Source organism: Schistocerca americana, chromosome 2 (assembly GCF_021461395.2).
Source record: "Schistocerca americana isolate TAMUIC-IGC-003095 chromosome 2, iqSchAmer2.1, whole genome shotgun sequence".
Taxonomy (NCBI): domain Eukaryota; kingdom Metazoa; phylum Arthropoda; class Insecta; order Orthoptera; family Acrididae; genus Schistocerca; species Schistocerca americana.
Genome location: NC_060120.1, coordinates 59,999,867 through 60,024,410, shown reverse-complemented (window position 1 = coordinate 60,024,410; position 24,544 = coordinate 59,999,867). Strand labels below are relative to the sequence as shown.

General features: G+C 43.2%; 1 protein-coding gene across 1 annotated transcript in view; it reads left to right on the top strand.

The window, feature by feature from the left end:
- Positions 1-23,922, top strand: part of LOC124595927 — a 48,375-nt gene extending 24,453 nt beyond the window's left edge. Inside the window, exons 5-6 of the mRNA XM_047134843.1 lie at positions 14,960-15,071; positions 23,653-23,922. Coding sequence (XP_046990799.1) covers positions 14,960-15,071; positions 23,653-23,859 — 319 coding nt within the window. The 3' untranslated portion in view covers positions 23,860-23,922. The remainder of the gene's footprint in view (positions 1-14,959; positions 15,072-23,652) is intronic.
- The last annotated feature ends 622 nt before the right edge of the window (positions 23,923-24,544 follow it).

Here is a 24,544-nt window from a genome sequence, read left to right as displayed (position 1 = left end):
TTCTCGCGCAGTTTATCTGCTACTGATGTGCGGATTAGCCGCAACAGCAGCTAAAACACCTACTTGGGCATCATCATTTGTTGCAGTTCGTGGTTGACGTTTCACATGTAACTGAACACTTCCTGCTTCCTCAAATAACGTAACTATCCGGCGAACGGTCCAGACACTTGGATGATGTCGTCCAGGATACCGAGCAGCATACATAGCACATGCCCGTTGGGCATTCTGATCACAATAGCCATACATCAACACGATATCGACCTTTTCCGCAATTGGTGAACGGTCCATTTTAACACGGGTAATGTATCACGAAGCAAATACCGTCCGCTCTGGCGGAATGTTAAGTGATACCACGTACTTATAAGTTTGTGACTATTACAGCGCCATCTATCACAAAGCGAAAAGAGTTGTCCAACTAAAACATTCATATTTCTTTACGTACTACACGAATATGTAATAAAAAATGGGGGTTCCTATTTTAAAAAACGCAGTTGATATCCGTTTCACCTATTGGTAGCGCCATCTAGCGGGCCAGCCATAGCGCCATCTGGTTTCCCCCTTCAAGCTAGTCGAGTTTCCTTCGTTGTAGTTTTTTTCGTGTGATGCTTATTTCGTGAGATATTTGGCCCGGTCACTCTCAATGGACCACCCTGCCCTATACGCTGACTTGCTAGAGAAACTTCCGAGTGAGACTGCTGAAAGCGAGAGGCTTGCGTGGCCATAACTATGACGCCTGTACCGAAGCATAACATCAACACTGAAGAAAGGAAAGGTCTCCGTTCCTTAAGAGGACACACAGAAATAGTCACTTCACCTGCTGACAAGGGAAACGCTACTGTTCTTTTGCCTGCAACATCTTATTTCGGCAAGATGACGCACTGCAGGACTCAGCTTATCGCCGTCTCCAGAACGACCCAATTGACGCTTCTCAAATCCAGCCAGTTTCCTGAATATTTTGAAAAGAGCTTAAGAGTACAAGCGCCAGTTCCACCACGTCTTCATGGGCTGCCTAAGATTCATAAGGAAGGGATTCCTCTTCGTCCCATCGTGAGCAATACAGGAACCCCAACTTATCACCTGCTAAACATCTGGCTTCTCTTCTAAGGCCACTGTTAAGAAAATGTGAACATCACGTTCGAAACTAAGAAGATTTTATACAACGACTGAAGACTTTGCGTCTGGAACCAGCTGACATATTAGTGAGTTTCATTGTGGTCTCTTTGTTCACACGAGCACCTTTGGTTGATTCATTACAACTTGCAGGAGCTAAGTTGGAAGAGGACATCTTACATCCATTCAAACATATGCCTAACTCGACTTACTTTTTATTTGAAGAACAGTATTTTGGGCAGACTGACGGTGTTGCTATCGGTAGCCCTTTGTATCCCCCACTAGCTAACCTTTTTATGGAAGACTTCGAGGAAAAAGCGCTTCAGCCAGCGGTGTTGCAACCTAAATGTTTCTGGAGATATGTGGACGACACTTTCATAGTTTGGCCACACGGATCAGCAACTCTGCCTGCATTACTGGAATACCTTAACTTCCTCCATCCCAGCATTTGCTACACTATGGAAGTGAAGAAAAATGGAGACTTCCCGTTTCTTGATGTCTTGGTCCACAGAAAAGAAGATGGTTCCTTGGATCACCGTGAGTTTCGCAAACTGACTCACACTGACCTATAACTAAGAGCTGACATTGCCCATTTCAACGCAGTGGCGTGTTGCGGACTCTCGCTCATAGGGCTAGAAGTATCTGAGATACAGGGAGCTTATCAGCAGAGCTTAGCCATCTTCGCTCTGTGCTTGTACTAAACGGGTACTCTGATAAACAGATCCGTAACGCATTTAAACCTGCACGCACTGAAGCTCAAGAACTGCCAGAAGAAACAGAGATCTCCCCGAGGATGGTTATTCTACAGTATGTTGGTGTCGTGTCCTTTAAGATTGGAGGGCTGTTCAGAAAACATCAAATAAAATGTGTCTTCCGCCCTCCAGCGCGAGTGCAAACTATGCTGGGTTCTGTTAATGACAACCTAGGTCTAAGGAGGCCAGGGAGATATAAAATGCCGTGCCAATGTGTGAAATCATGCATTGACCAGACGTGTCGCACTGTTAAGCATAAATGTGCTGAACATACACTACTGTCCATTTAAATTGCTACACCACTAAGATGACGTGCTACAGACGCGAAATTTAACCGACAGGAAGAATATGTTGTGATATGCAAATGATCAGCTTTTCAGAACATTCACACAAGGTTGGCGCCGGTGTCAATACCTACAATGTGCTGACATAAGGAAAGTTACAAACCGATTTCTCATATACAGTTGACCGGCGTTGCCTGGTGAAACGTTATTGTGATGGCTCGTCTAAGGAGGAGAAATGCGTACCATCACGTTTCCGACTTTGCAAAAGGTCGGATTGTATCGCGATTGCTGTTTATCGTATCTCGACATTGCTGCTCACGTTGGTCGAGATTCAATGACTGTTAGCAGAGTATGGAATCGGTGGGTTCAGGAAGGTAATACGGAACGCCGTGCTTGATCCCAACGGCCTCGTATCACTAGCAGTCGAGATGACAGGCCTCTTATCCGCACGGCTGTAACGCATCGTGCACCCACGTCTCGATCCCTGAGTCAACAAATGCGGACATTTGCAAGACAACAACCATCTGCACGACCACTTCGACGACGTTTGCAGCAGCATGGACTATCAGCTCGGAGACCATGGCTGCGGTTACCCTTGACGCTGCATCACAGACAGGAGCGCCTGCGATGGTGTACTCAACGACGAACCTGGGTGTGCGAATGGCAAAACGTCATTTTTTCGGATGAATCCAGGTTCTGTTTACAGCATCATGATGGTCGCATCCGTGTTTGACAACATCGCGGTGAACGCACATTGGAAGCGTGTATCCGTCGTCGCTATACTGGCGTATCACCCGGCGTGATGGTATGGGATGCTATTGGTTACACGTCTCGGTCACCTATTGTTCGCATTGACGACACTTTGAACAATGGGCGTTACATTTCAGATGTGTTACGACCCATGGCTCTACCCTTCATTCGATCCCTGCGAAACCCTATTTCAGCAGGATAATGCATGACCGCATTTTGCAAGTCCTGTACGTGCCTTTCTGGATACAGAAAATGTTCGACTGCTGCCCTGGCCAGCACTCCAGATCTCTCACCAACTGAAAACGTCTTGTCAATGGTGGCCGAGCAACTCGTTCGTCACAATACGCCAGTCACTACTCTTGATAAACTGTGGTATCGCGTTGAAGGTGCATGGGCAGCTGTACCTGTACACGCCATCCAAGCTGTGTTTGACTCAATGCCCACGCGTATCAAGGCCGTTATTACGGCCAGAGGTGGTTGTTCTGGGTGCTGATTTATCTGGATCTATGCACCCAAATTGCGTGAAAATGTAATCACATGTCTGTTCTAGTATAATATATTTGTCCAATGAATACCCGTTTATCATCTGCATTTCTTCTTGGTGTAGCAATTTTGATGGCCACTAGTGTAGACGTCAGACTAGACTGGGTCAGCTAGAAAAATATGCTTTGGCCGAACACTGTCTTGATACGAGACACAGCATGAGCTACGGAGAGCCAAACATCTTTTCGGCCGCTTCCTCATACTGGGACTCATTAAAGAAGCTGTCGTAACTCGTGTAAGTAGCGACCTGACCAATGCAGTCACTGGATTTCAACTCAGCTAAGCATGGGATTCAGCAGTGGCTGTACTAAGACATCGCCGGCCGCAAACGAACGAATCAGAGTCAGCACAGAAGGCTTATCAACGTCGGCACGCTTAAACTGGGCGCCAATACTGCCCACGGGTGCGCTGGGACGCTATTTGCTGCTGCGCTTATCCTGCGTCGCGAATGAAAAGCCCGCTGCCCGTTCGCTTGGCAGGGGGCACTGGATGTCGTCGTGCTCTACGATTCGTCTACGATGACTTTACAGCCTCAACCCTTGACGCCTGCGCTTTTCTAGCAAGTCAGCGAATACATTGGCGAGCCATTGCAGCAACACGTCACCTCTTTTCCCAACACAACTTCCAACGTCTACCCCTCCCGGATGACGAGCTTCGCCCTGACGTCTACCCTTCCTACCAACTCTAACCCCACCTTCCTCCTTCCTCCTCCTCAGGGCTTCCTCTCCTCCCCCTCCCTTCTCCTGAGTGGCTTTCCCCTCCTACTCCCCCTGTCTTTCCTGTTCTCCCTTCAGTGTCTCTGCACTCCCTCCTGCCTTGTCTTCCCTCTGCATCCCCCACCCTGCCCGTCTCCAGCCTCTTGATGTGTCCCCTGTTCCCCTCTTTTCCTCTTCCTCCCTCCCCCCCATCCCCCTCCCCCCTTGTTTCCTCCTCTTGGACCTACAGTCCTTCAACAGGTCCCTGCCAGCGGTTTTTATTCTTTGTGAGTGTTCCGTCGTTTCCAGATTAGATTAGTTATTCGTTCCATAGATCCATGCTGAGGAGATCCTCGTGGATGTGGAACATGTCAGCTTTATTTTATTTTATTTTATTTTCTTAAGCTGAAATGACAATACTAGTAGTATGAATATATACAATACATCATTTGTTTCTATTAATCAATTCGTCAATGGAGTAGAAGGAGTTGGCCACTAGTAAGTCTTTCAGGCTCCTTTTAAACTGATCTTTATTTGTAACTAAATTTTTTATGTTTGCTGGCAAATTATCGAAGATGAGTGTTCCTGAATAGTGGACCCCTTTTTGAACTAAAGTAAGTGCATGTAAGTCCTAGTGCAGATCATTTTTGTTCCTGGTATTGTATGTATGAACTGAGCTGTTTGTTGGAAAAGAGATATATTATTTAGGACAAATTTCATTAAGGAGTAAATATACTGAGAGGCAGTAGTTAGTATACCCAGTTCTTTGAAGAGGTTTCTACAGGACGTCCGTGAATTTACTCCATAAATAATACGTATTACACGCTTTTGGACTCCGAAAACTTTTATTTGACTTGAAGAGTTACCCCAAAATATTATACCATATGACATTATGGAATGAAAGTAGGCAAAGTATGCAAGATTTTTCATTTTTATGTCGCCTATGTCTGCTAACATTCGAATTGCAAATACAGATTTGTTAAGGCGCTTCTGCAGTTCTGTCGTGAGCTCCTCCCAACTGAATTTATTATCAAGTTGTAATCCCAGGAATTTAAGACTGTCAGCCTCTTCTATCTGCTCTTCTTCATACTTTATGCATATGCTGGGTGGAAACCTCTTACAGGTTATGAATTGCATATAGTGAGTCTTTTCGAAGTTTAATGTAAGTGAGTTGGCTTTAAACCATGTATTAATATCCATGGAAATATCATTACCAGATCTTTCTAGAACTACACTCGACATACTATTTATTGCAATACTTGTCTCGTCTGCAAACAAAACGAACTCTGCTTCTGGCAGTGTAACTGATGAGAGATCATTAATGTACACAAGAAAAAGCAATGGCCATAAGATGGATCCTTGTGGGACACCACATGTAATTTCTTCCTATTCTGATGGTTATGTTTTTTAAGTGTCTCGCTCTGTGTGACTTTTATACTGTGGTCAACTTTTAACTTGTTTGACTCCAGTGGTTTTAAGTACACAACGAATTGCCAGCTGTGTTCTTTTAACTTTGTGACACTATTTAATTGTCTCCCAATGTCCCCGTATTAGTGTATATTTTAACTCCCATCGTCTCCATTTACTGTATTTTTATGTCCCCCTTTTTACTCCCATTTTTTTATGTAAGAGTTCCCCTTGTATCTTTGTTAAAGCCTTTTGGCTGAAGAGCAGTGGACTGTGCCGCTGCCAGCCCTCCCCTGTTGTATTGGTCAGGGCAATGTAATTACAATAAAGGAAAAAAAACAGCAACACATCAGTAAGCACCTGAAGATGATGAGCAGCTGTCTCGTCGAAATACTGTGCTGCTTCCACAACATTATCCGACGCAATGCCCGTGAACCGATGAAGCAATTTACAATTGGTAGCGAAACGGAAAACACTGTGAAAAACAGAAATTCCTTGTTTTCAAAGTTAGCTACACCTTCCAAGTACTTCTCTAAACACTCGAAGCTCCGACTTAGACATCTGTCGTAGCGTTGTAACAGCAGTTGCATGTCCTGTCCGCCAATTCTCTACACTGGTCTGCAGCTTGTTATCTATGCCAAAATGTTGTCTTTATAGGCAGCGGTTCATATGACCAGATATGAAAATCAGAGGCAGACATGTCCGGTTTGTTTGGTAGGCAATTCAAAAATGGCTCTGAGCACTATGGGACTCAACTGCTGAAGTCATTAGTCCCCTAGAACTTAGAACTAGTTAAACCTAACTAACCTAAGGACATCACAAACATCCACGCTCGAGGCAGGATTCGAACCTGCGGCCGTAGCGGTCTTGCGTTTCCAGACTGCAGCGCCTTTAACCGCACGGCCACTTCGGCCGGCTTGGTAGGCAATCACACACTTCCCATCCAAAACGCTGCGACGTCTTCATTGCCCCCGCAGAGTGCAAACGAGCATTGTCATGAAGAAGGAATTACATGGCAGTTACTGTTATGAATCTCGTCATCGGTTGTTATGATAACAGGTGGCCAATGCTAAACAGGAACATATATTGCAGGTTTGGCAGTGAAATCCGTAAGGAGCTGGCTGCATAGTCTGTATCTGCAAAGACTGAAATAATTAGTAGTCGTTGGTAAAAAATAATATATTTTGTACTTAACTTGTGTTACAGGCTTCTTCAAATGCTGCATACATATAATTACAAGCATATCTAGAGAGGCATTACTTATGCCATACTTGACTAAGCACCTTATTAGAGGTTGCCTCCTATCAGCTGAAGGCTATCCTACATTCCCAGTTGACGTCCCGAACAAGAGTGGACGAGAGCTCGCTAGATACCTGTCACAAGCCGCAGAGCGGCGCTAGTCGCGACTTGCTGGTCCAGCGATATCTATTACGGACCGCGGTCGATATCTGCAACTCCTAACAAGTGTGGTATCGAGCGTTGATACTACAGTTACGATATGTGGGGTTGCAAGAAATCGGGCTAAATCTCTGGGCAGGCACCCATCCTTGGCGATAGATACCGTGTTCTAGGCATCTTCATGTGCTCACTGCCCGCTCAGAACTTCAGAGTCCAACGTGATAAGATCGACAGCCCTACTTAAGACACTACCGAATATATCTGTGCAAAGCTTCTTCGGATTTTCATTGAGGTTTCCATTTCACGACCGATTGGAACTTACTTTCTGTAAACCTCTCGTACATATCACTGCACTGGGTGTAAACACGAAGTGAACCACTTCTGCGGATGCGAAGTCGAAAAATAGAAACTGCTCAAAGAAGTTTTGCACCAACTCCATTGGTCACAGAGTTCATGCGTTCGGTTGCATTAACTGATAAATATCTTTTTCAGTTCAGTTTTGTTGACAGGATATCGTTATGTACAGCCATCTGCGTAATGGAGACAATAGAAAACTGCATTCTCTCAGCGCTTAGTTATCGCTGCTGAACGTGACAATGTGGCTTGTGTGGACCACTGTTCACCGTTCGCCTCTAGCCAGCCGTGTAACAGAAATATAACATATTTCCTGATTCTTTTTCGAAATAATAGCATTCAGTTTATGCGTGCTGCAATCTTTTACTTAAATTACAAAATTCACTCCGGAAAATTAAGGCTTTCCCAACTGTTAATGTAGGTTCGAAGCTACAATGTATGCCTAGGAACAGATATTCTTTTCAAATTTAAAAGTGTTGCAGCCCATAAATTCTCGTTGCTGTCGTGTGTAACAGTCTATGATTAGAAGGTTACCCTGCTATACTCCATAATCAGTAAGTGAAATCAAAGTAAGGGGAAGTATTGTCAAAAACCAATTACAAGTTAAAAAATCTTAAAATAGAAGCTGTTACCAGCTAGCACAAATTTCCATTTTGAAGACAAGGGAGATTATTAAGATATCAAAGAAACTCAGTTCATCTACAAATATCACGTGGTCCATGGTGGAAGACGTATTTCGCGGTACAAGATGAAGCATGGCTTACAGGTTATGTAACTGGTTTTAAAAATAACAACAAAAAGTGCAGAAAATTCTAGGTGTCCCTTGTCCGTCTCCGGCCTGCGACACATTGCCGTCGGTCTTTCCCTACTGTTTGTATATGACAATACCTACACACCATGGCTCATAGGTACCCAGAGCAGAATGCGAAACAAATGAACGCTGCCTTTTTTGGGCCAACTGGGAGGACTGTGTCCACCCCGAAATTACGGAACCACACGATCTACTTCTCTGTAAAATGTGTTCACATCCTTCTGCCGTATAGCACGATAAGGGGATTACACACTAGCCAAGAACAAAAAAAATCTGCCGCAACACCATTGCACTATTGCCACAAGACATGATGGCAGGTAGCGTTTCCCAGACACATGATACTGGCTCAAAATATGACTGATCCATTTCCTTCACCGAATCCGCGAGACAGCACGCCTGAGACGTATATTGTTAGCTGTCTGTCTCAACATGTTTTCCCGACAAACATCAGGCCTTAGACGAATGGTGCAGTCCTCGATGAACATAACCCCACAATGTTGATGGCTTTGGCAAATTCGTTCTTGGTCTTCCATTCACGTTCATCTCTGTTGGTTCTTGCCCATATTGCAGCCGGCCGCTGTGGACGAGTGGTTCTAGCCGCTTCAGTCCGAAACCGCGCTGCTGCTACGGTGGCAGGTTCGAATCCTGCCTCTGGCATGGCTGTGTGTGACATCCTTAGGTTAGTTCGGTTTAAGTAGTTCTAAGTCTAGGGGACTGATGACCTCAGATGTTAGGTCCCATAGCGCTTAGAGCCATTTGAACAAACTGCATGTTACCCGTCATCTCCTAAACCTTACATCAGTTTCGCTGAGAATTACGAACGTCCTGCATCATTTTCAATTGTCAAACGCTTTTTCTGTGTCGAAAAATGATATAAAACTGTCATGACATTTCGTAATTCTTGCCTCCATTGTTAAGGTCAATGAAGGAACTGCCTTTCTGATGTCCTTATTTGTTCTAAAGTCGAACTGACTGATGCCTAATTTTCTTTCACGTTCTCTATGTGTTATTCGTCTTAGGAAACTGTTTACATGAGCTACTATGCCGACTGTCTTCAAGATTCTGTGAAAGATGTTTTCAGAAAGTCCGGCGATATGAGTCCAATCTGATTCTACACACTTACTTGAATAATAGTTTTGTTGGCTTTTTGTATCAACAATTTTATTAATTCTCTAGGGGTTCAACTTTACGTTCTGATTTGTTTCTTCGCAAATCTTCCAAAACTCTGTGAAACTATAACTGTAATAATGTATTCTTGTTCTATTGTATCAGCAGACTCCTCGTAGAGTCCAGTAAATGCACTTTTCCCATCTGTCCGCCCTGTCTTGTGCGGTTAACAATGGAACTCCCTTATTAATACTAATGTTGAGGTCTTTGATTTTACTTTTACAATTCTTGGTCGTCCACTCTTATTATTCCCTCTTCGCTCTTGTACATATTGGGTATTACCCATCTCCTCGTATAGCTTACCCCTATTTTTCCCAGAATTTTGAACATCTTGCACCACTTTTACACTGTTGAACCATTTTTCTAGGTCGACAAATCCTATCATCATGTCTTTATTTTTCTTTAGTCTTGCTTCCATTATCAACCGTAAAGTCAGAATTGCCTCTCTGGTGCCTTTACTTTTCCTAAATCCGAACTGATCGTCATCTAACATATCCTCAATTTTCTTTGCCATTCTTCTTATATTATTTTTCTCATCAACTTGGTGATTGTGAAATAATTCTCGCACTTTTCAACTCGTGCAATCTTGGGAATGATGTGGATTATATTTATCCAAAATTCAAACGGTATGTGGCCAGACTCATACGTTCTACACACCAACGTGAATAGTTATTTTGTTGCCACTTTCCCTATTTTAGCAATTATGATGGAATGTTATCGAGCCCCCTCTGCCTTATTTGATCTTACGTCCTCAAAAGCTGTCTTAAATTCTAATACTGAGTCCCCTATCTCTTCTAAATCGACTCCTATTTCTTCTTCTAGCACATCAGATCTTTCCCCGCATAGAGGCCTTCAATGTACTGTTTCCACCTATCCGTTCTCCCCTCTGCATTTAACAATGCAATTTCGGTTGCATTCTTATAATGTTACCACCCTCGCTTGTAATCTCCCGAACGTTGTTTCTACCGCGCTGAGTCAGTCCTTCCGACAAACAATTCGTTTTCGAGTTCTTCACATTTAGCCCTAGATTCTCTGCACTTCCCACTTGTTGCATTCGTCAGCGACTTCTATTTCCCTGAACATTTTTGTACTTCCTTCTTTCATCGATCAGCTGAAGTATTTCTTCTGTTACCCATGGTTTCTTTACACTTACTTTCTTTGTTCCTATGTTTTTCTTTCCTGCTTCTGTGGTCGCCCATTTTAGAGATGTCCATTCCTCTTGAACTGTAGTGCTTACGGGACTGTTCTTCATTGCTGTATCTACAGCCTTAGAGAACTCCAAGCACATATCGTCATTCCATAGTACTTCTGTATCTCACATCTTCGCGTATTCATTCTTCCATACTAATCTCATCAACTTCAGACTACTCTTCATCACTACTACTTTGTGATCTGAGGCTACATCTGCTCCTGGGTGCGCCTAACAGTCTAGTATCTGATTTCTGAGTCTCTGTCTGACCATGATGTAATGTGAATGATATCTTCCCGTATAGCCCGACCTTTTCCAAATATACCTCCTCCTCTTGTGATTCTTAAACAGAATATTCGCTATTACCAGCTGAAATTTATTACAGAACTCAATAAGTCTTTCTCCTTCCTTGACCCATGCCCATATTCTCCTGCAAACTTTTCTTCTACTCCTTCGCCCACAACTGCATTCCAGTCCTCCATGACTATTAGATTTTCATCTCCCTTTGCGTATTGTATTACTCTCTCAATATCCTCATATACTTTCTCTGTCTCTTCATCTTACAGCCTGCGATGTCGGCATTTATACCTGAACTAACCGTTGTCGGTTTGCTGACGATTCTGATAAGAATAACCCTATCACTGAACTGTTCACTGTAGCACACTCTCTGCCCTACCTTCCTATTTATAACGATTCTTACTCCCTTTCTGCCATTTTCCGCTGCTGTTGATTTTACCCTATCCTTAACTGATCAGAAATCCTTGTCTTCTTTCCATTTATCTTCAATGAGCCCCACTATATCTAGATTTACTCTTTGCATTTCCCTTTTCAGATTTTCTAGCTTCCCTAACACATACAAGCTTCTGGTATTCCAGACCCCGACTCGTAGAACGTTGTCCTTTCGTAGGTTATTCAATCTTTTTCTCATCGTCACCTTCCCCTTCACGGTTCCCTCTCAGAGATCCGAATGGGGGACTATTCTGGAATATTTTGCCAATGAAGAGATCATCATGACACTTCTCCAATTACTGGCCACATTTCCTGTGGATACACGTCATGTGTCTTTAATGTAGTGGTTTTTATTGCTTTCTGCATCCTCATGCCGTTGATCACTGCTGATTCTTCCGCCTTTTGGGGCAGTTTCCCACCCCAAGGACAGGACAGTGCCCTGAACCTCTGTCTGCTCCTCTGTCCTCTTTGATAAGGCCCTTGGCTAAATGAGTGTGACTTCTTACGGTGGAAGATTGTTGCCGCCATTGCTGTTTATTAATCAAAATTTAAGCGGTGGCGGAGGACTTTTTATTACGAATGAAAGTCTGAAAGTCGCTGCCCCTTTCTTTTTTTTTTTAATCGTTGTGTTTGGTTGTTGCGGACGTCACATGACATCTGTGGTGTCACCACCAGACACCACACTTGCTAGGTGGTAGCCTTTAAACCGGCCGCGGTCCATTAGTATACGTCGGACCCGCCTGTCGCCACTGTCAGTGATTGCAGACCGAGCGCCGCCACACGGCAGGTCTAGAGAGACGTCCTAGCACTCGCCCCAGTTGTACAGCCGACTTTGCTAGGAAAGGTTCACTGACAAATACGCTATCATTTGCCGAGACGATAGTTAGCATAGCCTTCAGCTACGTCATTTGCTACGACCTAGCAAGGCGCCATTACCAGTTGTATTGAGATTATATTAATGTCTAAACAAGAGCGATGTTCTCCAACTGTGGATTAAAGTTAAGTATTCCAAGAACTACGTTCTTTTCTTTATAGGATAATTACGAGGGGCGTTCAGAAAGTAAGCTCCGATCGGTCGCGAAATGGAAACGACTATGAAAATCCGATAAAGCTTTGCACAGATGTGTTGGGTAGTGATTCTAGTATAACCCCAGTTAGCATCACGTCGCTCTTCTCATTTCTGAGCTCGCAGTGAGTGCATAAAGATGTCTAGAAAATAGTGTCTGCCGCCAAGTACGAGGGCCTGGTGAGAAATTTCGCCTGAAGCTATGCAGCTAACATTACATAACTGTCGTGCTGTTTCTTCTTCAAGACAATTCTCAGCCGCATTCTGCAGGGGCAATGAAGATGCTCCTGCATCGTTTTCAAATGGAAATGTGAAATTACCCACAATACAGTCCGCAATTGTCTCCCCCTGAGTTTCATCTCTGGTCACATGAACCGCTGTCTTTGAAGACAACATTTTGACACAGACAACGAGGTGTAGGCCAGCGTGGAGAATTGGCGGAAAGCACTGGCGGCTGCCTTCTATGATGAGGCTATTGAAAAGTTGGTACAACGCTGTGACAAAAGTCTAAGTCAGAACGGCGACTACGTAGAGAAGTAGCTGAAAGGTGTAGCTAATTGTTACAAGTAAAACATTTCTGATGTTCACTGTGGTTTCAATTTGGCAATCAATCGGAGCTTACTTTCTGAACAGGCCTCGTACTTTACCTTGTTCCAGACCTCACGCCAATCTGCGTGTGCTTAAAAGCGTGCATTTCGGCCTCCTCTAGCAACACGGTGTTGGCTCTTCTGTCAACACTTCAACATCCGTTCAAGTTCGTTTGTTGATCCTTCCACTCAGTTTTTTATTACAGAGGCCAACTAGCTCTCTGACCGAACACGCTGAGCCGCTGTACCGGCGCCTTACACCACGGGTGTCTAGGCGTGTCATGGGATAGGCATTCAATATTACGTGGAGCCTCCTCTGGCCCTGCGGACCGCAGTGAGACGCCATGGAAATGAGTCTACAAATCGATGGTACTTCTCTGGAAGCAGCTGACTCCAAATCGTTTGCAGAGAGGCAGCCAATTCTGGTCTGTTAGCGGATGCAGAATCCAAGTCACAGAGCCTGTGTTCTGTGTCATTCCAGATACGCTCAGGGGGGTTCAAATCTAAGCTCCAGCGAGGCCAGCTCACTGTTTGGGCTTTCTCCTCATGTTCCTGGAACCATTCCCAGGCCATGTGGGAGGATGTGGCAGCGCGTTATCATCATGAAACACCGCACTACTGACAGGGTTTTGGAAGGCCACGAATGGGTGGAAATGGTACCTGAGCAGCTCAACATACTGCAGGCCATTTAACGTTTCTTCAAGAATAGCTAGGGAACCCGTTCCACCACCGCCTTGAACACCACCTTCTTGGCAGACGGGATCTATCGATTCATGTGGTACGTGCGACATATGGTGCCTTCCATTGGCATGGTACTGTTTAATCGTGATTAGTCCGATCATACCACGTTATGCCATTGTCCCATTGTCCATTCCTGTGATTGGCTACAAAATGCAAGCCGTTGTTCCTGATGAGGTTGAAACCCATGCTCCTGCGGATTGTCCATTGGGAGACGTGTCTAGCACGCCCTGTGTTGAAATGATCCCTTATTTGTTGATTTGTTGCACTGTTGTCCTTCTACCACTGTTGACAATCCGTCTCAAATGTCACCTGTCACGAAGTTGGCTGGACGGCCGGTTGTAAGTCTGTTGCGGACTGTGACACCTTCCGTCAACCATTCACGATAAATCCTTGACACGGTTGAACGTGTGAACCCGAATTCCTGCACCCCTACCAAAATCGAACTTCCCAGCTGTCGGTCACCGACCAGCATACCCCATTCGAACGGCGTCGGCTCACGACGACGTGGCATGTTACACACATCACTTGCACAACCACTACTGAGAAGGCTTCCTATAAAACGGCAGCTGCCGCAGGGAAAATGTAGTGCGCATGCAACACACCTGTGCCACCTGCGCCCCTCTATCCCGTGAGATTTGCTAAGTCAGTGTTTAACAGCCAACATTCCTTATTAGATGCGATTACAGGAGAATGTTGCACCAGAACAAACAACTTTTTCTGTCGAAGTGATGAAACAGCCTATGACTTGACTAAATATAGTCGTAGTGCTACCTTGGCTGTCTCGTTGTAAAGAGAAGCTATGAACGTTGTGACACTACAGCTCCATTCGTCGTGTCCGACCATCACGAGATGGACACGCCCGAGCCGAACATAGGATTTTCTACCTAACGGATTCGACGTGTTTTATCCTAAATTTCACGCGGCAAGTCAACTGGGTTTCAAGAGCGTCTCTTAAACAGTTACGAAAAATGTTGGAGGCGTTTAATTTGAAAAAAAATCAGATTTTCGTACACTGTGCTAATATATGAGAAAGAAGTACATCCAGAATTATAAAATTTGGGCACTAACGCGTAGAGCACATGCGTGCAATTAGAATGTCACTGGGGAACAGGAGTCGCATCCGAAATGTAGAAATCATAAGTAAGAGCGCTCTGACAGTTTATCCAGTATCTCACGATTCATGAATCAAGTCTTCGGCTAATTAACCTTGCACCAGAGGAACATATTCCATTCTAATCCCGTTGTCGAGTTCGATCTTTCTTATGAAGAATTTTTTATGCATCATCTTGTACTATTAATGGACAATTTTTCTACCTTTCTCTAAAGCAACCCTATAAATACAAGTAAATGTATGGTATCTCATTTATTTTTTGCAGCATATCTGTGCAGAATTCTACGTTCAGCATCGACATTGCTCTGAAGTCGACTTCAGAGAACGTTCCATACATCGACCAGCTCATCATCGACTATGACATTCCTATTGTTCAGGTAAGCTGACATGCAGTGAATTGCATCACTGTTAAATCTACTTGTTTTTCTTACTAGTTTCTAGGTGTTGTCTGCAGCTCCACATTTCTAGTTTCATTTCGTTAATGACAGTGTAGCTTTACATGGGAATTGTAATAACCAGCAGCTTCAATCAGAAATACTTGTACTTTATTATACTAAAAAATACATTTCTGTCCCTGTAGACCAGTCACAGACAACCTTTTGTGAAGCGCATGTAACACTACTGGCCACTGATAGTCCCGTTACGCGCGAAGACAAGTAAAACAATTCCCTCTAACACTACAAGAGAGGGTCCCGTTAATTTTAATCCTTTGGAAGTAACTTAAAATGTGTGCTAATGGTTAAGGCATCGGACATAGTTTCATTACCTGAACGATTACTTTTGGTAGAGATGAGTAGCGGGGCTGATGGGACTCAAGCAAAGCTTACGATAGTTATAAAGTAAATTGTAGTTAGAGGAAAGAAAAACGGTCGCCATTCTAATTACAGAAGGTGGTACCAAGAGATTATACGGTCCATTAAGAAAATTAACTACTGTGTATGACTTTACTTGGAACTAAAATCTATTTTTGCAAGTAGGACAGGAAACAGTAACACAGTCTAGCAAGTCTAGGTAAATTAGCTAATAACATGAAATACAAATAAAAGCTCAGATTGTTCTGGCAACAAATTGCATCTCACTAACATACACCGTCTGTATTCAAAGCAAGAAAACTTACGTTCACTACACGAAATCAGCTAATAAGGGAGAAGCACAACTAATTTGAACATGAGGAGATTTTACCACTTTGCTATTGAAAAACTTATCTTTAAATTGTTGTACTGACTGATACGATTACTATATGTATTCAAAGGGAGCCCATATTTCTTTGCATGAAGCAGAGCATAAGTGAAACAAGGGAGTCTTCAATCTATTAGGGTCTGAGCAAGTTGCAGCCAGTTAATCTTTCAACAACACAAAATCTTTTAAAATTATTACTGCACTTCATAAACACTTTCAGTGTAATAATGAGGGTTCTATTGGCTCAACATTTAACATGGGAGACATAGAAACTTTTGTCTGGGGTGAGAACAAGTGATTCTGGCAAATCATAATAAAGACACATATATAAACATAAATACACTAATAAAACGACACTTTTACATGCCTTTGAAGCACGTATTAAACTGTAATGTCCAATAATCACTTTTAATTATCACCATCTCATTCAGTTACATTTAACATTAAACTAAGATTTTAGCAAGCATGAAGCTTAAGCAAAGTAATTTAATCATTTTCTTTGCATTCACACTTTTACCAGACTTTAACTATCCACCTACGCAACTCACGCTGTGTATTTCAGAGACAAAACTAACTGAACACTTAGGAAATATATTATTCCACAAAAGTTAATAGTGCTATTAAAACAATAACTACACTGCAGTTCAATAAAATACGACAGTCGGCTGTATTAAAGCACTAGGAAAAGGATCCTGTCTGTGTAAAATGACTAAGGAGTGATCCAAGGTTCTTGAGACAAAGTTGAAAGTAAGGTGCTAAATATTTGCATCTTAAGCAAATTACTGGTCCTTGCAAACAAACACAGTACTAAACTTTTACTTGAGCTAAAGGTGATTGCTGTGGCGATCTTCTGTGGCTGAAACAAAGGCGGCCAACGTAATCACGGCTCTTACAACGTAATTTCTCCGAAAGTTATTTTCTTCGCACCGGATTATTATGATTCAGAGGCAACAAATAAATATCATGAACTACTACCTAGTAAATTTCCACGTCTGAGGCCTTATTATTTAATCTTTCTGCTTTCCTTGCCTCCTTCTGCGTACAAGATACGAACAGTCTGAATGCTAGCCACCGATTTTCTTGTGCTACAAAGATTCCTTACCATTCTACCGCCAGTCACCACTTCTACACTTTCTTTCGTGTTTCGTAGTGCATACTTCCCTCCAGGTTTTACGTAAGTACAGACCGACGTACGTTACGCGCGAACCAACGAATAAATGAACAAATACTATTTTAACACAGTAGAATTTTAACAAAACATAGTTTTTAAAGTTACATGCTTACATTAATTCTTGTGACATAAGTTTGCAGAAAATATGAACAAACATTTAAGTAGAGGTTGAACCATAGAACATAATGATACAGATATCACACTAAGAATAAGAAGGCAAAGAAGGTAAATGACATAGTTATAGTCGATATCGACTATAAGTTTCACACATGAACCTGATTCACGTACTTACTTAAGCTCACGGGCCGTCTTGTCGTCCGATGCGACAGCATCGCTCCTAGCGCATAAAGTCAAATCTATAGCGTCTGTGATGTTACTCTCTATGGAGTAAAGCACCGATGGGAATGACACCCCTCTCCCGATACACCACTCCAACAAATTATGCCTCAAAACGTGCATTCTTAGGAATACATTCTTTTTATGTTCACCCCATCTTCAGAAGTTTCCGGTTATTTACGCGTCGTGAACATTGTTTCTATATTTACAACATTTTACAATATCAATCTTAAAAACTTTCATTGTAAAATTTTGCAACGCCGTTGGCAAGGAAATAATGTTCACGCCCCGAAAATAAATGTACACATCTGAAGATGGGATTTCAGGTATCTTGAAATTTCATCATGGAATAAAAAACGCCAGTAAAGGCAACTGGCTGCAGCTAATTCATTAGAACTTACCTTCAACAGTTTGTGTGTTATAATGCTTCCACAACGGACAACAATTATTTACTAATGTTTTACGAGGAAGAAAACTGTTTGTCCAAATGTTCAAGTGTGTGTAAATTCCTAAGGGGCCAAACTGCTGAGGCCATCGGCCCCTAGACTTACACACTACTTAAACTAGCTTACGTTAAGAACAACACACACACCCATGTCTGAGGGAGGACTCGAACCTCCGGCGGGAGTGTCCGCGCAATCCGTGACATGGCGCCTCTAACCGCACGGCCACTCCGCTCGGCAAACTGTTTGAAATTTAGAGTGTTAGTAACCACAAACACTATTAGCAAACGTATTTAATTATTTGTCCAAAAAATACTTTTGATGACTGACAGCATAGCCATGGGTTGTTTCTGCACAGAAAATAAATTAAGCCACTATTTCTGTCTTCGTTTTAAAAAGTTTAAAACTCTAAGGCGCCCGAACGATAGCATACACCGGCCGTATATAGTAAAGAATCCAAACTGGAAAAATGCCAACAACCGATTGGACAATTCTCAAACTGATGATACTCGCCTTCACACACTCAGAATGTATTGGCCATGCTGATAATGTTTTCATAGGCACCAGTATTGTTCGTCTGTATTCCTTGTGTTGGCAGTACGACAATACTCGCCATCAGGTGGTCATTATAGTGACGTAACAACAATCATACTGAACGGGCGAGAGTCCCTTATGTAAGACATTTCTACTATAGCGAGCCGAGCGGTGGCGGAAATATCCGAAAATGGGTCCCGGGCGTAGTACAGTGCGAGTACCTTGCTCGCTCTTCCAGAAATTTCTTCCACACGCCCGACCAACACCAGTCACCAGTGGCTCACCCCTGCTTAAACCCACAGTCACGTCCATTTTGATCCTTACATCATTTACCTTCCTCTTGCACACGACATGGTCTGAAGTGCGTTGTGTGCTGTACTAAAGCAAAAAATATTCATTAATGCAGTGGTTGGTTATTGTAGTTCACCTATGGTGAATACTTCAGTTCGTAACTGTGGGCTATGGATAACATTATTTCAATGGATAATTTTCATCTACCTGAGGGCACTTCTGCTACCACTACCATTTTGGTTCCTTTTCTGTTCCATTATCGAATGGAGCGTGGAATAACCCACCATATAAATTACAATTTCTCTGATATTTCCGTTTTTATCAGTTCACAGGATTTAATTAAATAACGGAACGCCCCCTCCTGCGCCGCTCCTGCGCCCCACCCCCACCAGTTTTATCGGGCAATAACAATATTTACGTCAGACAAACTAAAACAGCAGGACGAACTAAAATATGGTATTTAGAATCCCCAGAAAAATGGTTTTATGGTTTGTAGAAAAGATTCACGTCACGTGTGGAAAACGCTGATTGAAACCATCGTAGAATGAAAATAAGAGACCGTTGGAATATTTATCGCCCATTGAGGCAATCTCCAGCAAGGTCAGTCTGGTTTCAAGCAAGTGTGGAGTTGAACTTGAAATTAGACCCAGCAGTCTGCAGCGTATGTGATTCAAATTATATGCTGCAAGTCACAAAAAGTAAGGACCACTCCTGAATCACAAAAGCACTGCTGTTTAAGAAGACGGCTCTTGCGTGACTCTGTCTACCGATGGACATAAAAGATCGTTTCATAGTTTGATGTTAGTCTCTTGGCACACGCCACACACTAATAGTAGTTTAAGCCTAAAATGATTCAGGTCGAGGCCTCGTTCCTGCCTCACTGTGACTACCCAGCCTGAGATGAGTGCAGTCGCGGCTTTTTTAGAGAACGTCTTCAGTCAGCCATAGCGAACATTGAGGTCTCTAGCAAATAACAACGGGGATACAGGAGCTGGACTGAAACTGGCAGTCGGAATTTTTTTGTACTAACGGTGATAAACCTTGGAAGCCTTAGTTCTGAATTATTTCATTCAGCTTACCGGCGGAGAATTTAATGTTTAATACAGGGTTATTACAAATGATTGAAGCGATTTCACAGCTCTACAATAACTTTATTATTTGAGATATTTTCACAATGCTTTGCACACACATACAAAAACTCAAAAAGTTTTTTTAGGCATTCACAAATGTTCGATATGTGCCCCTTTAGTGATTCGGCAGACATCAAGCCAATAATCAAGTTTCTCCCACACTCGGCGCAGCACGTCCCCATCAATGAGTTCGAAAGCATCGTTGATGCGAGCTCGCAGTTCTGGCACGTTTCTTGGTAGAGGAGGTTTAAACGCTGAATCTTTCACATAACCCCACAGAAAGAAAACACATGGGGTTAAGTCGAGAGAGCGTGGAGGCCATGACATGAATTGCTGATCATGATCTCCACCACGACCGATCCATCGGTTTTCCAATCTCCTGTTTGAGAAATGCCGAACATCGTGATGGAAGTGCGGTGGAGCACCATCCTGTTGAAAGATGAAGTCGGCGCTGTCAGTTGGCATGAGCCAATTTTCCAGCATGTCCAGATACACGTGTCCTGTAACGTTTTTTTCGCAGAAGAAAAAGGGGCCGTAAACTTTAAACCGTCAGATTGTACAAAACACATTAACTTTTGGTGAATTGCGAATTTGCTGCACGAATGCGTGAGGATTCTCTACCACCCAGATTCGCACATTGTGTCTGTTCACTTCACCATTAAGAAAAAATGTTGCTTCATCACTGAAAACAAGTTTCGCACTGAACGCATCCTCTTCCATGAGCTGTTGCAATGGCGCCGAAAATTCAAAGCGTTTGACTTTTTCATCGGGTGTCAGGGCTTGTAGCAATTGTAAACGGTAAGGCTTCTGCTTTAGCCTTTTCCGTAAGATTTTCCAAACCGTCGGCTGTGGTACGTTTAGCTCCCTGCTTGCTTTATTCGTCGACTTCCGCGGGCTACGCGTGAAACTTGCCCGCACGCGTTCAACCGTTTCTTCGCTCACTGCAGGCCGACCCGTTGATTTCCCCTTACAGAGGCATCCAGAAGCTTTAAACTGCGCATACCATCGCCGAATGGAGTTATCAGTCGGTGGATCTTTGTTGAACTTCGTCCTGAAGTGTCGTTGCACTGTTATGACTGACTGATGTGAGTGCATTTCAAGCGCGACATACGCTTTCTCGGCCATTTTGTCTCACTGCGCTGTCGAGCGCTCTGGCGGCAGAAACCTGAAGTGCGGCTTCAGCCGAACAAAATATGAGTTTTTCTACGTATCTGTAGTGTGTCGTGACCATATGTCAATGAATGGAGGTACAGTGAATTTATGAAATCGCTTCAATCATTTGTAATAGCCCTGTATTATTATATCCTAACAGTGTTCATAGAAACTCTTCGATAAAAGGGAGAAGCGATCAGGTTCGTGTCTTGTTCCCAGCACTGGGATGCACGATACCACTTACAAGTCCCCAGTGAGCTGCAGAACATAACTGACGTGTCTAGGTGATAATTTACAGATTTATGCGAGTTCAGATTATGGGAAAACATTGCTGCCATATCGAAGCTCTAATTTAGGTCGTATAAACATTACGTGTTTCAGGATGAGCTCTATCGAACTGTCACTGACTCGTCTGCAATCCGCACGAGCAAACGTGATCTACCATTCACCATTCTGTGCAAGTCTTCGTGCTTCAACATTGCGTTGGCGTTTTTATTGCCCCCTACGTCTTGCGCGAAGAGAATTAATTTTGCACGGGATGGTTCTAGAAGTTGTCCAGCAGAGTTGTCACTATCTGTTGCATTGTCACTAGCTTGTCAGCTATTAAAACAACAGAAGTGGCATGATCAGGGCTGAGGTGATATGGCTGTGATCAAATTCACTGAAACATCCAGGTGCTGAGCTAACCGTCAGTCGACCACTGCAATATCTAGCAAAACCATACGTACACCTCTTTTTTGACAAAAGAAGTGTAGTAGTGCCATAACTATGTCTTCATTTGACAAAGGAAAATCTGAGCATAACTTCAGCACATAATTGTATAGATGTAAACTATGGTCGCTAAGAAAACCAGAAAAGAGTAGTAGAACTCGAACGTTTCATATGTGTTGTAGAAGGATGTTGAAAATTAGGTGTACTCATAAGCTTTGGAGTGAAGAGGCCCTTTATTACAGCACCGGCGAGGACAGGAATACCAAGAAAACACTTATTAGAAGAAGGAATAGGATAATGGGCTCGGTAAAACAGGTAATATTATTAATAGTGTATTCCCCGTCGCTACGATGGCCTCATATTGGTTACTATGTCCTGGACCATTATCGATTAATATCAACCCCACCCGAGAGTTTATTGTGTGTATTGGGCCATCATCATTATCTTCATCACATTTGGATTACTTTGTGATGGAGCATCGTGAAAAGTGAATACAATATTCTTTGTGGCGTTGGTGTGTCTCGGGTACCAAAGATCATTTAATCCATTAAAAATAAGCAGTATCTATGAGTGTAAGTTGTAAAGAACAAACTCTTAACTTACTCCATGAAACTTCCGGACCATTTCGTCAATAAGACAAATGACTATTACCGCCTGAAAAAAATTACTAAATAAATAATAGCCCCAGGTACACAAATCTGTTATGCCTGCTTATAATTGTGTCGCTCAGGAATATCCTGCAGTTGTATTTGTGCGAAAATTTGAAAGTGTTACTGTTAAGAGCGACTGTCATGAACTATATCCTTTCAATGCGAGAGCTGCACCACTCCCAAATTTTTCTACAGCAATGTGACGTTGGTATAAAACGGTAAGTAACATTTAGAAATTATGAAATTGTTTGACCATTCTATTGAGCACAAAACTCAGTTAATGACGCGGTGAGGAATTATAGAAGTAGTGAAGACAACACGAACATGAATCAAGCATTAAGAAATATAAACTCAGAAACATGCGATAAAGGGAGGGTTTGACGTCGTATCTGCAAAACAGACTGGGAGTGTCCGATTCAATTCGTCTTCGGTAGTTACAGTACAGTATTTTGTGCAAAATTGATGTGACCTGTCAAAAAAGAGCAACAGAGAATGCTAAAATAGTTTGACATACTTGGTTATTTTAAGACTTTTCGAGAATTCACATCACTTCCCTGCAAACACTGTACTCCGTGCCGGGCGGGATTAGCCGAGCGGTCTGAGGCGCTGCATCCTGGACTGTGCGGTTGGTCCCGGCGGAGGTTCGAATCCTCCCTCGGGCATGGGTGTGTGTGTTTGTCCTTAGGATAATTTAGATTAAGTAGTGTGTAAGCTTGGGGACTGATGACCTTTGCAGTTAAGTCCCATAAAATTTCACACACATTTGAACATTTTGAACTGTACTCCGTATTTGATAGTTACCAAGCGAAGTGGGGGTGAAATAGGCAAGAAGTTAATGAGAAACACTTTGCTAAACGAAGAGAGACGTGGGATTATTACTGCTAACAAACCTACTTATGTATAAAGCAGAAAGGAAGGAATCTGTGTGGAACACATATCTGAGTTAGCTAGACCTACAGACACGCGAACATGAGGATAAAGTAGATGCTGACGATAAACGTAAAGTTCACGTCAAGCGACGCGGATTAGGGTGTAAATTAGATTTTAAGGGACGCAAAATGTCCGACACAAATTTTGGAAGCAAGTGATGTACGTGTGTTAGTTTCTTGTGTCGACTAATCCGGCCGATGTGGCCGAGAGGTTCTAGGCGCTTCAGTCTGGAACCGCGCGACCGCTACGGTCGCAGGTTCGAATCCTGCCGTGCGCATGGATGTGTGTGATGTCCTTAGATTAGTTAGGTTTAAGTAGTTCTAAGTTCTAGGGGACTGATGACCTCAGATGTTAAGTCCCATAGTGCTCAGTGCCATTTGAACCACTTTGTGACGACTAATAGTACGACTTTCCTTATACGCTTGTTCCAGACGAACTTCACGGGTCTGCTAGGTGGAGGAGACCTGAGCGACGTGACGAATGAGATCATCAGCGACCTGGTGCCGCAGATCCTCGACAACCAGAAGGACAATCTCCTGGGTGCCATCGTGCCCGTCATTGTTGACGCAGCTAATGAGGCAATTTCCGCCTATACCTTGAACGACATCATCTGCATAGTGGTGGGAGTCTTCTGCTAAAGACCCATCTCCAGACCACTCCAAAAGCATTGTTATAAATAAAATAATTACTTTTTATTACAATCGTGTCAAACTTATTTCTCGACAGACCTTAAAACTTTATCGTCATCCGTGCTCATTAGACATGATGGCCTGGGGCGACTTACCGTGCATCGTTTGATTTATGAGTTCTCTTTCTGGTGCAGCTAACCAGTGAAGGTGATCATCTTAATCACTGCTCTGCTCGTAACTTCGGGAATAACCCCACTGAAGAGACGGCCAGACTGTGTTCAAATAACGTTATATAATTTAGTCAACAAAGGGAGTATCCAGTGGCACAGCAGGTCATTATGAGCGCGCTCACATGCGCGCGTGCGTGCTTGTGTGTGTGTGTGTGTGCGCGCGCGCGCGCGCGTGTATGTGTGTGTGTGTGTGTGTGTGTGTGCAGTTAGGGCTCTCGAAAGCTGTGTTATTAGCGCTCTTGCTAAAACTTCGAGAGGAATGAGGCTGAAGAAGCTATAACTAAAAGTGTACAAAATAAACTTTCACTTAAAATCACACTCTCTACCATTTTCGCTTTCACCTATTCAGGTCCACCCACCCACAAAGCCTGCAGTATGTAAACGCGGAATTAAAATTATAACTCAGAAATAGAATAAAGGCTAGAAAACATCGCAGGAAAGTAAGGCTGGCTGATCAGTTACAG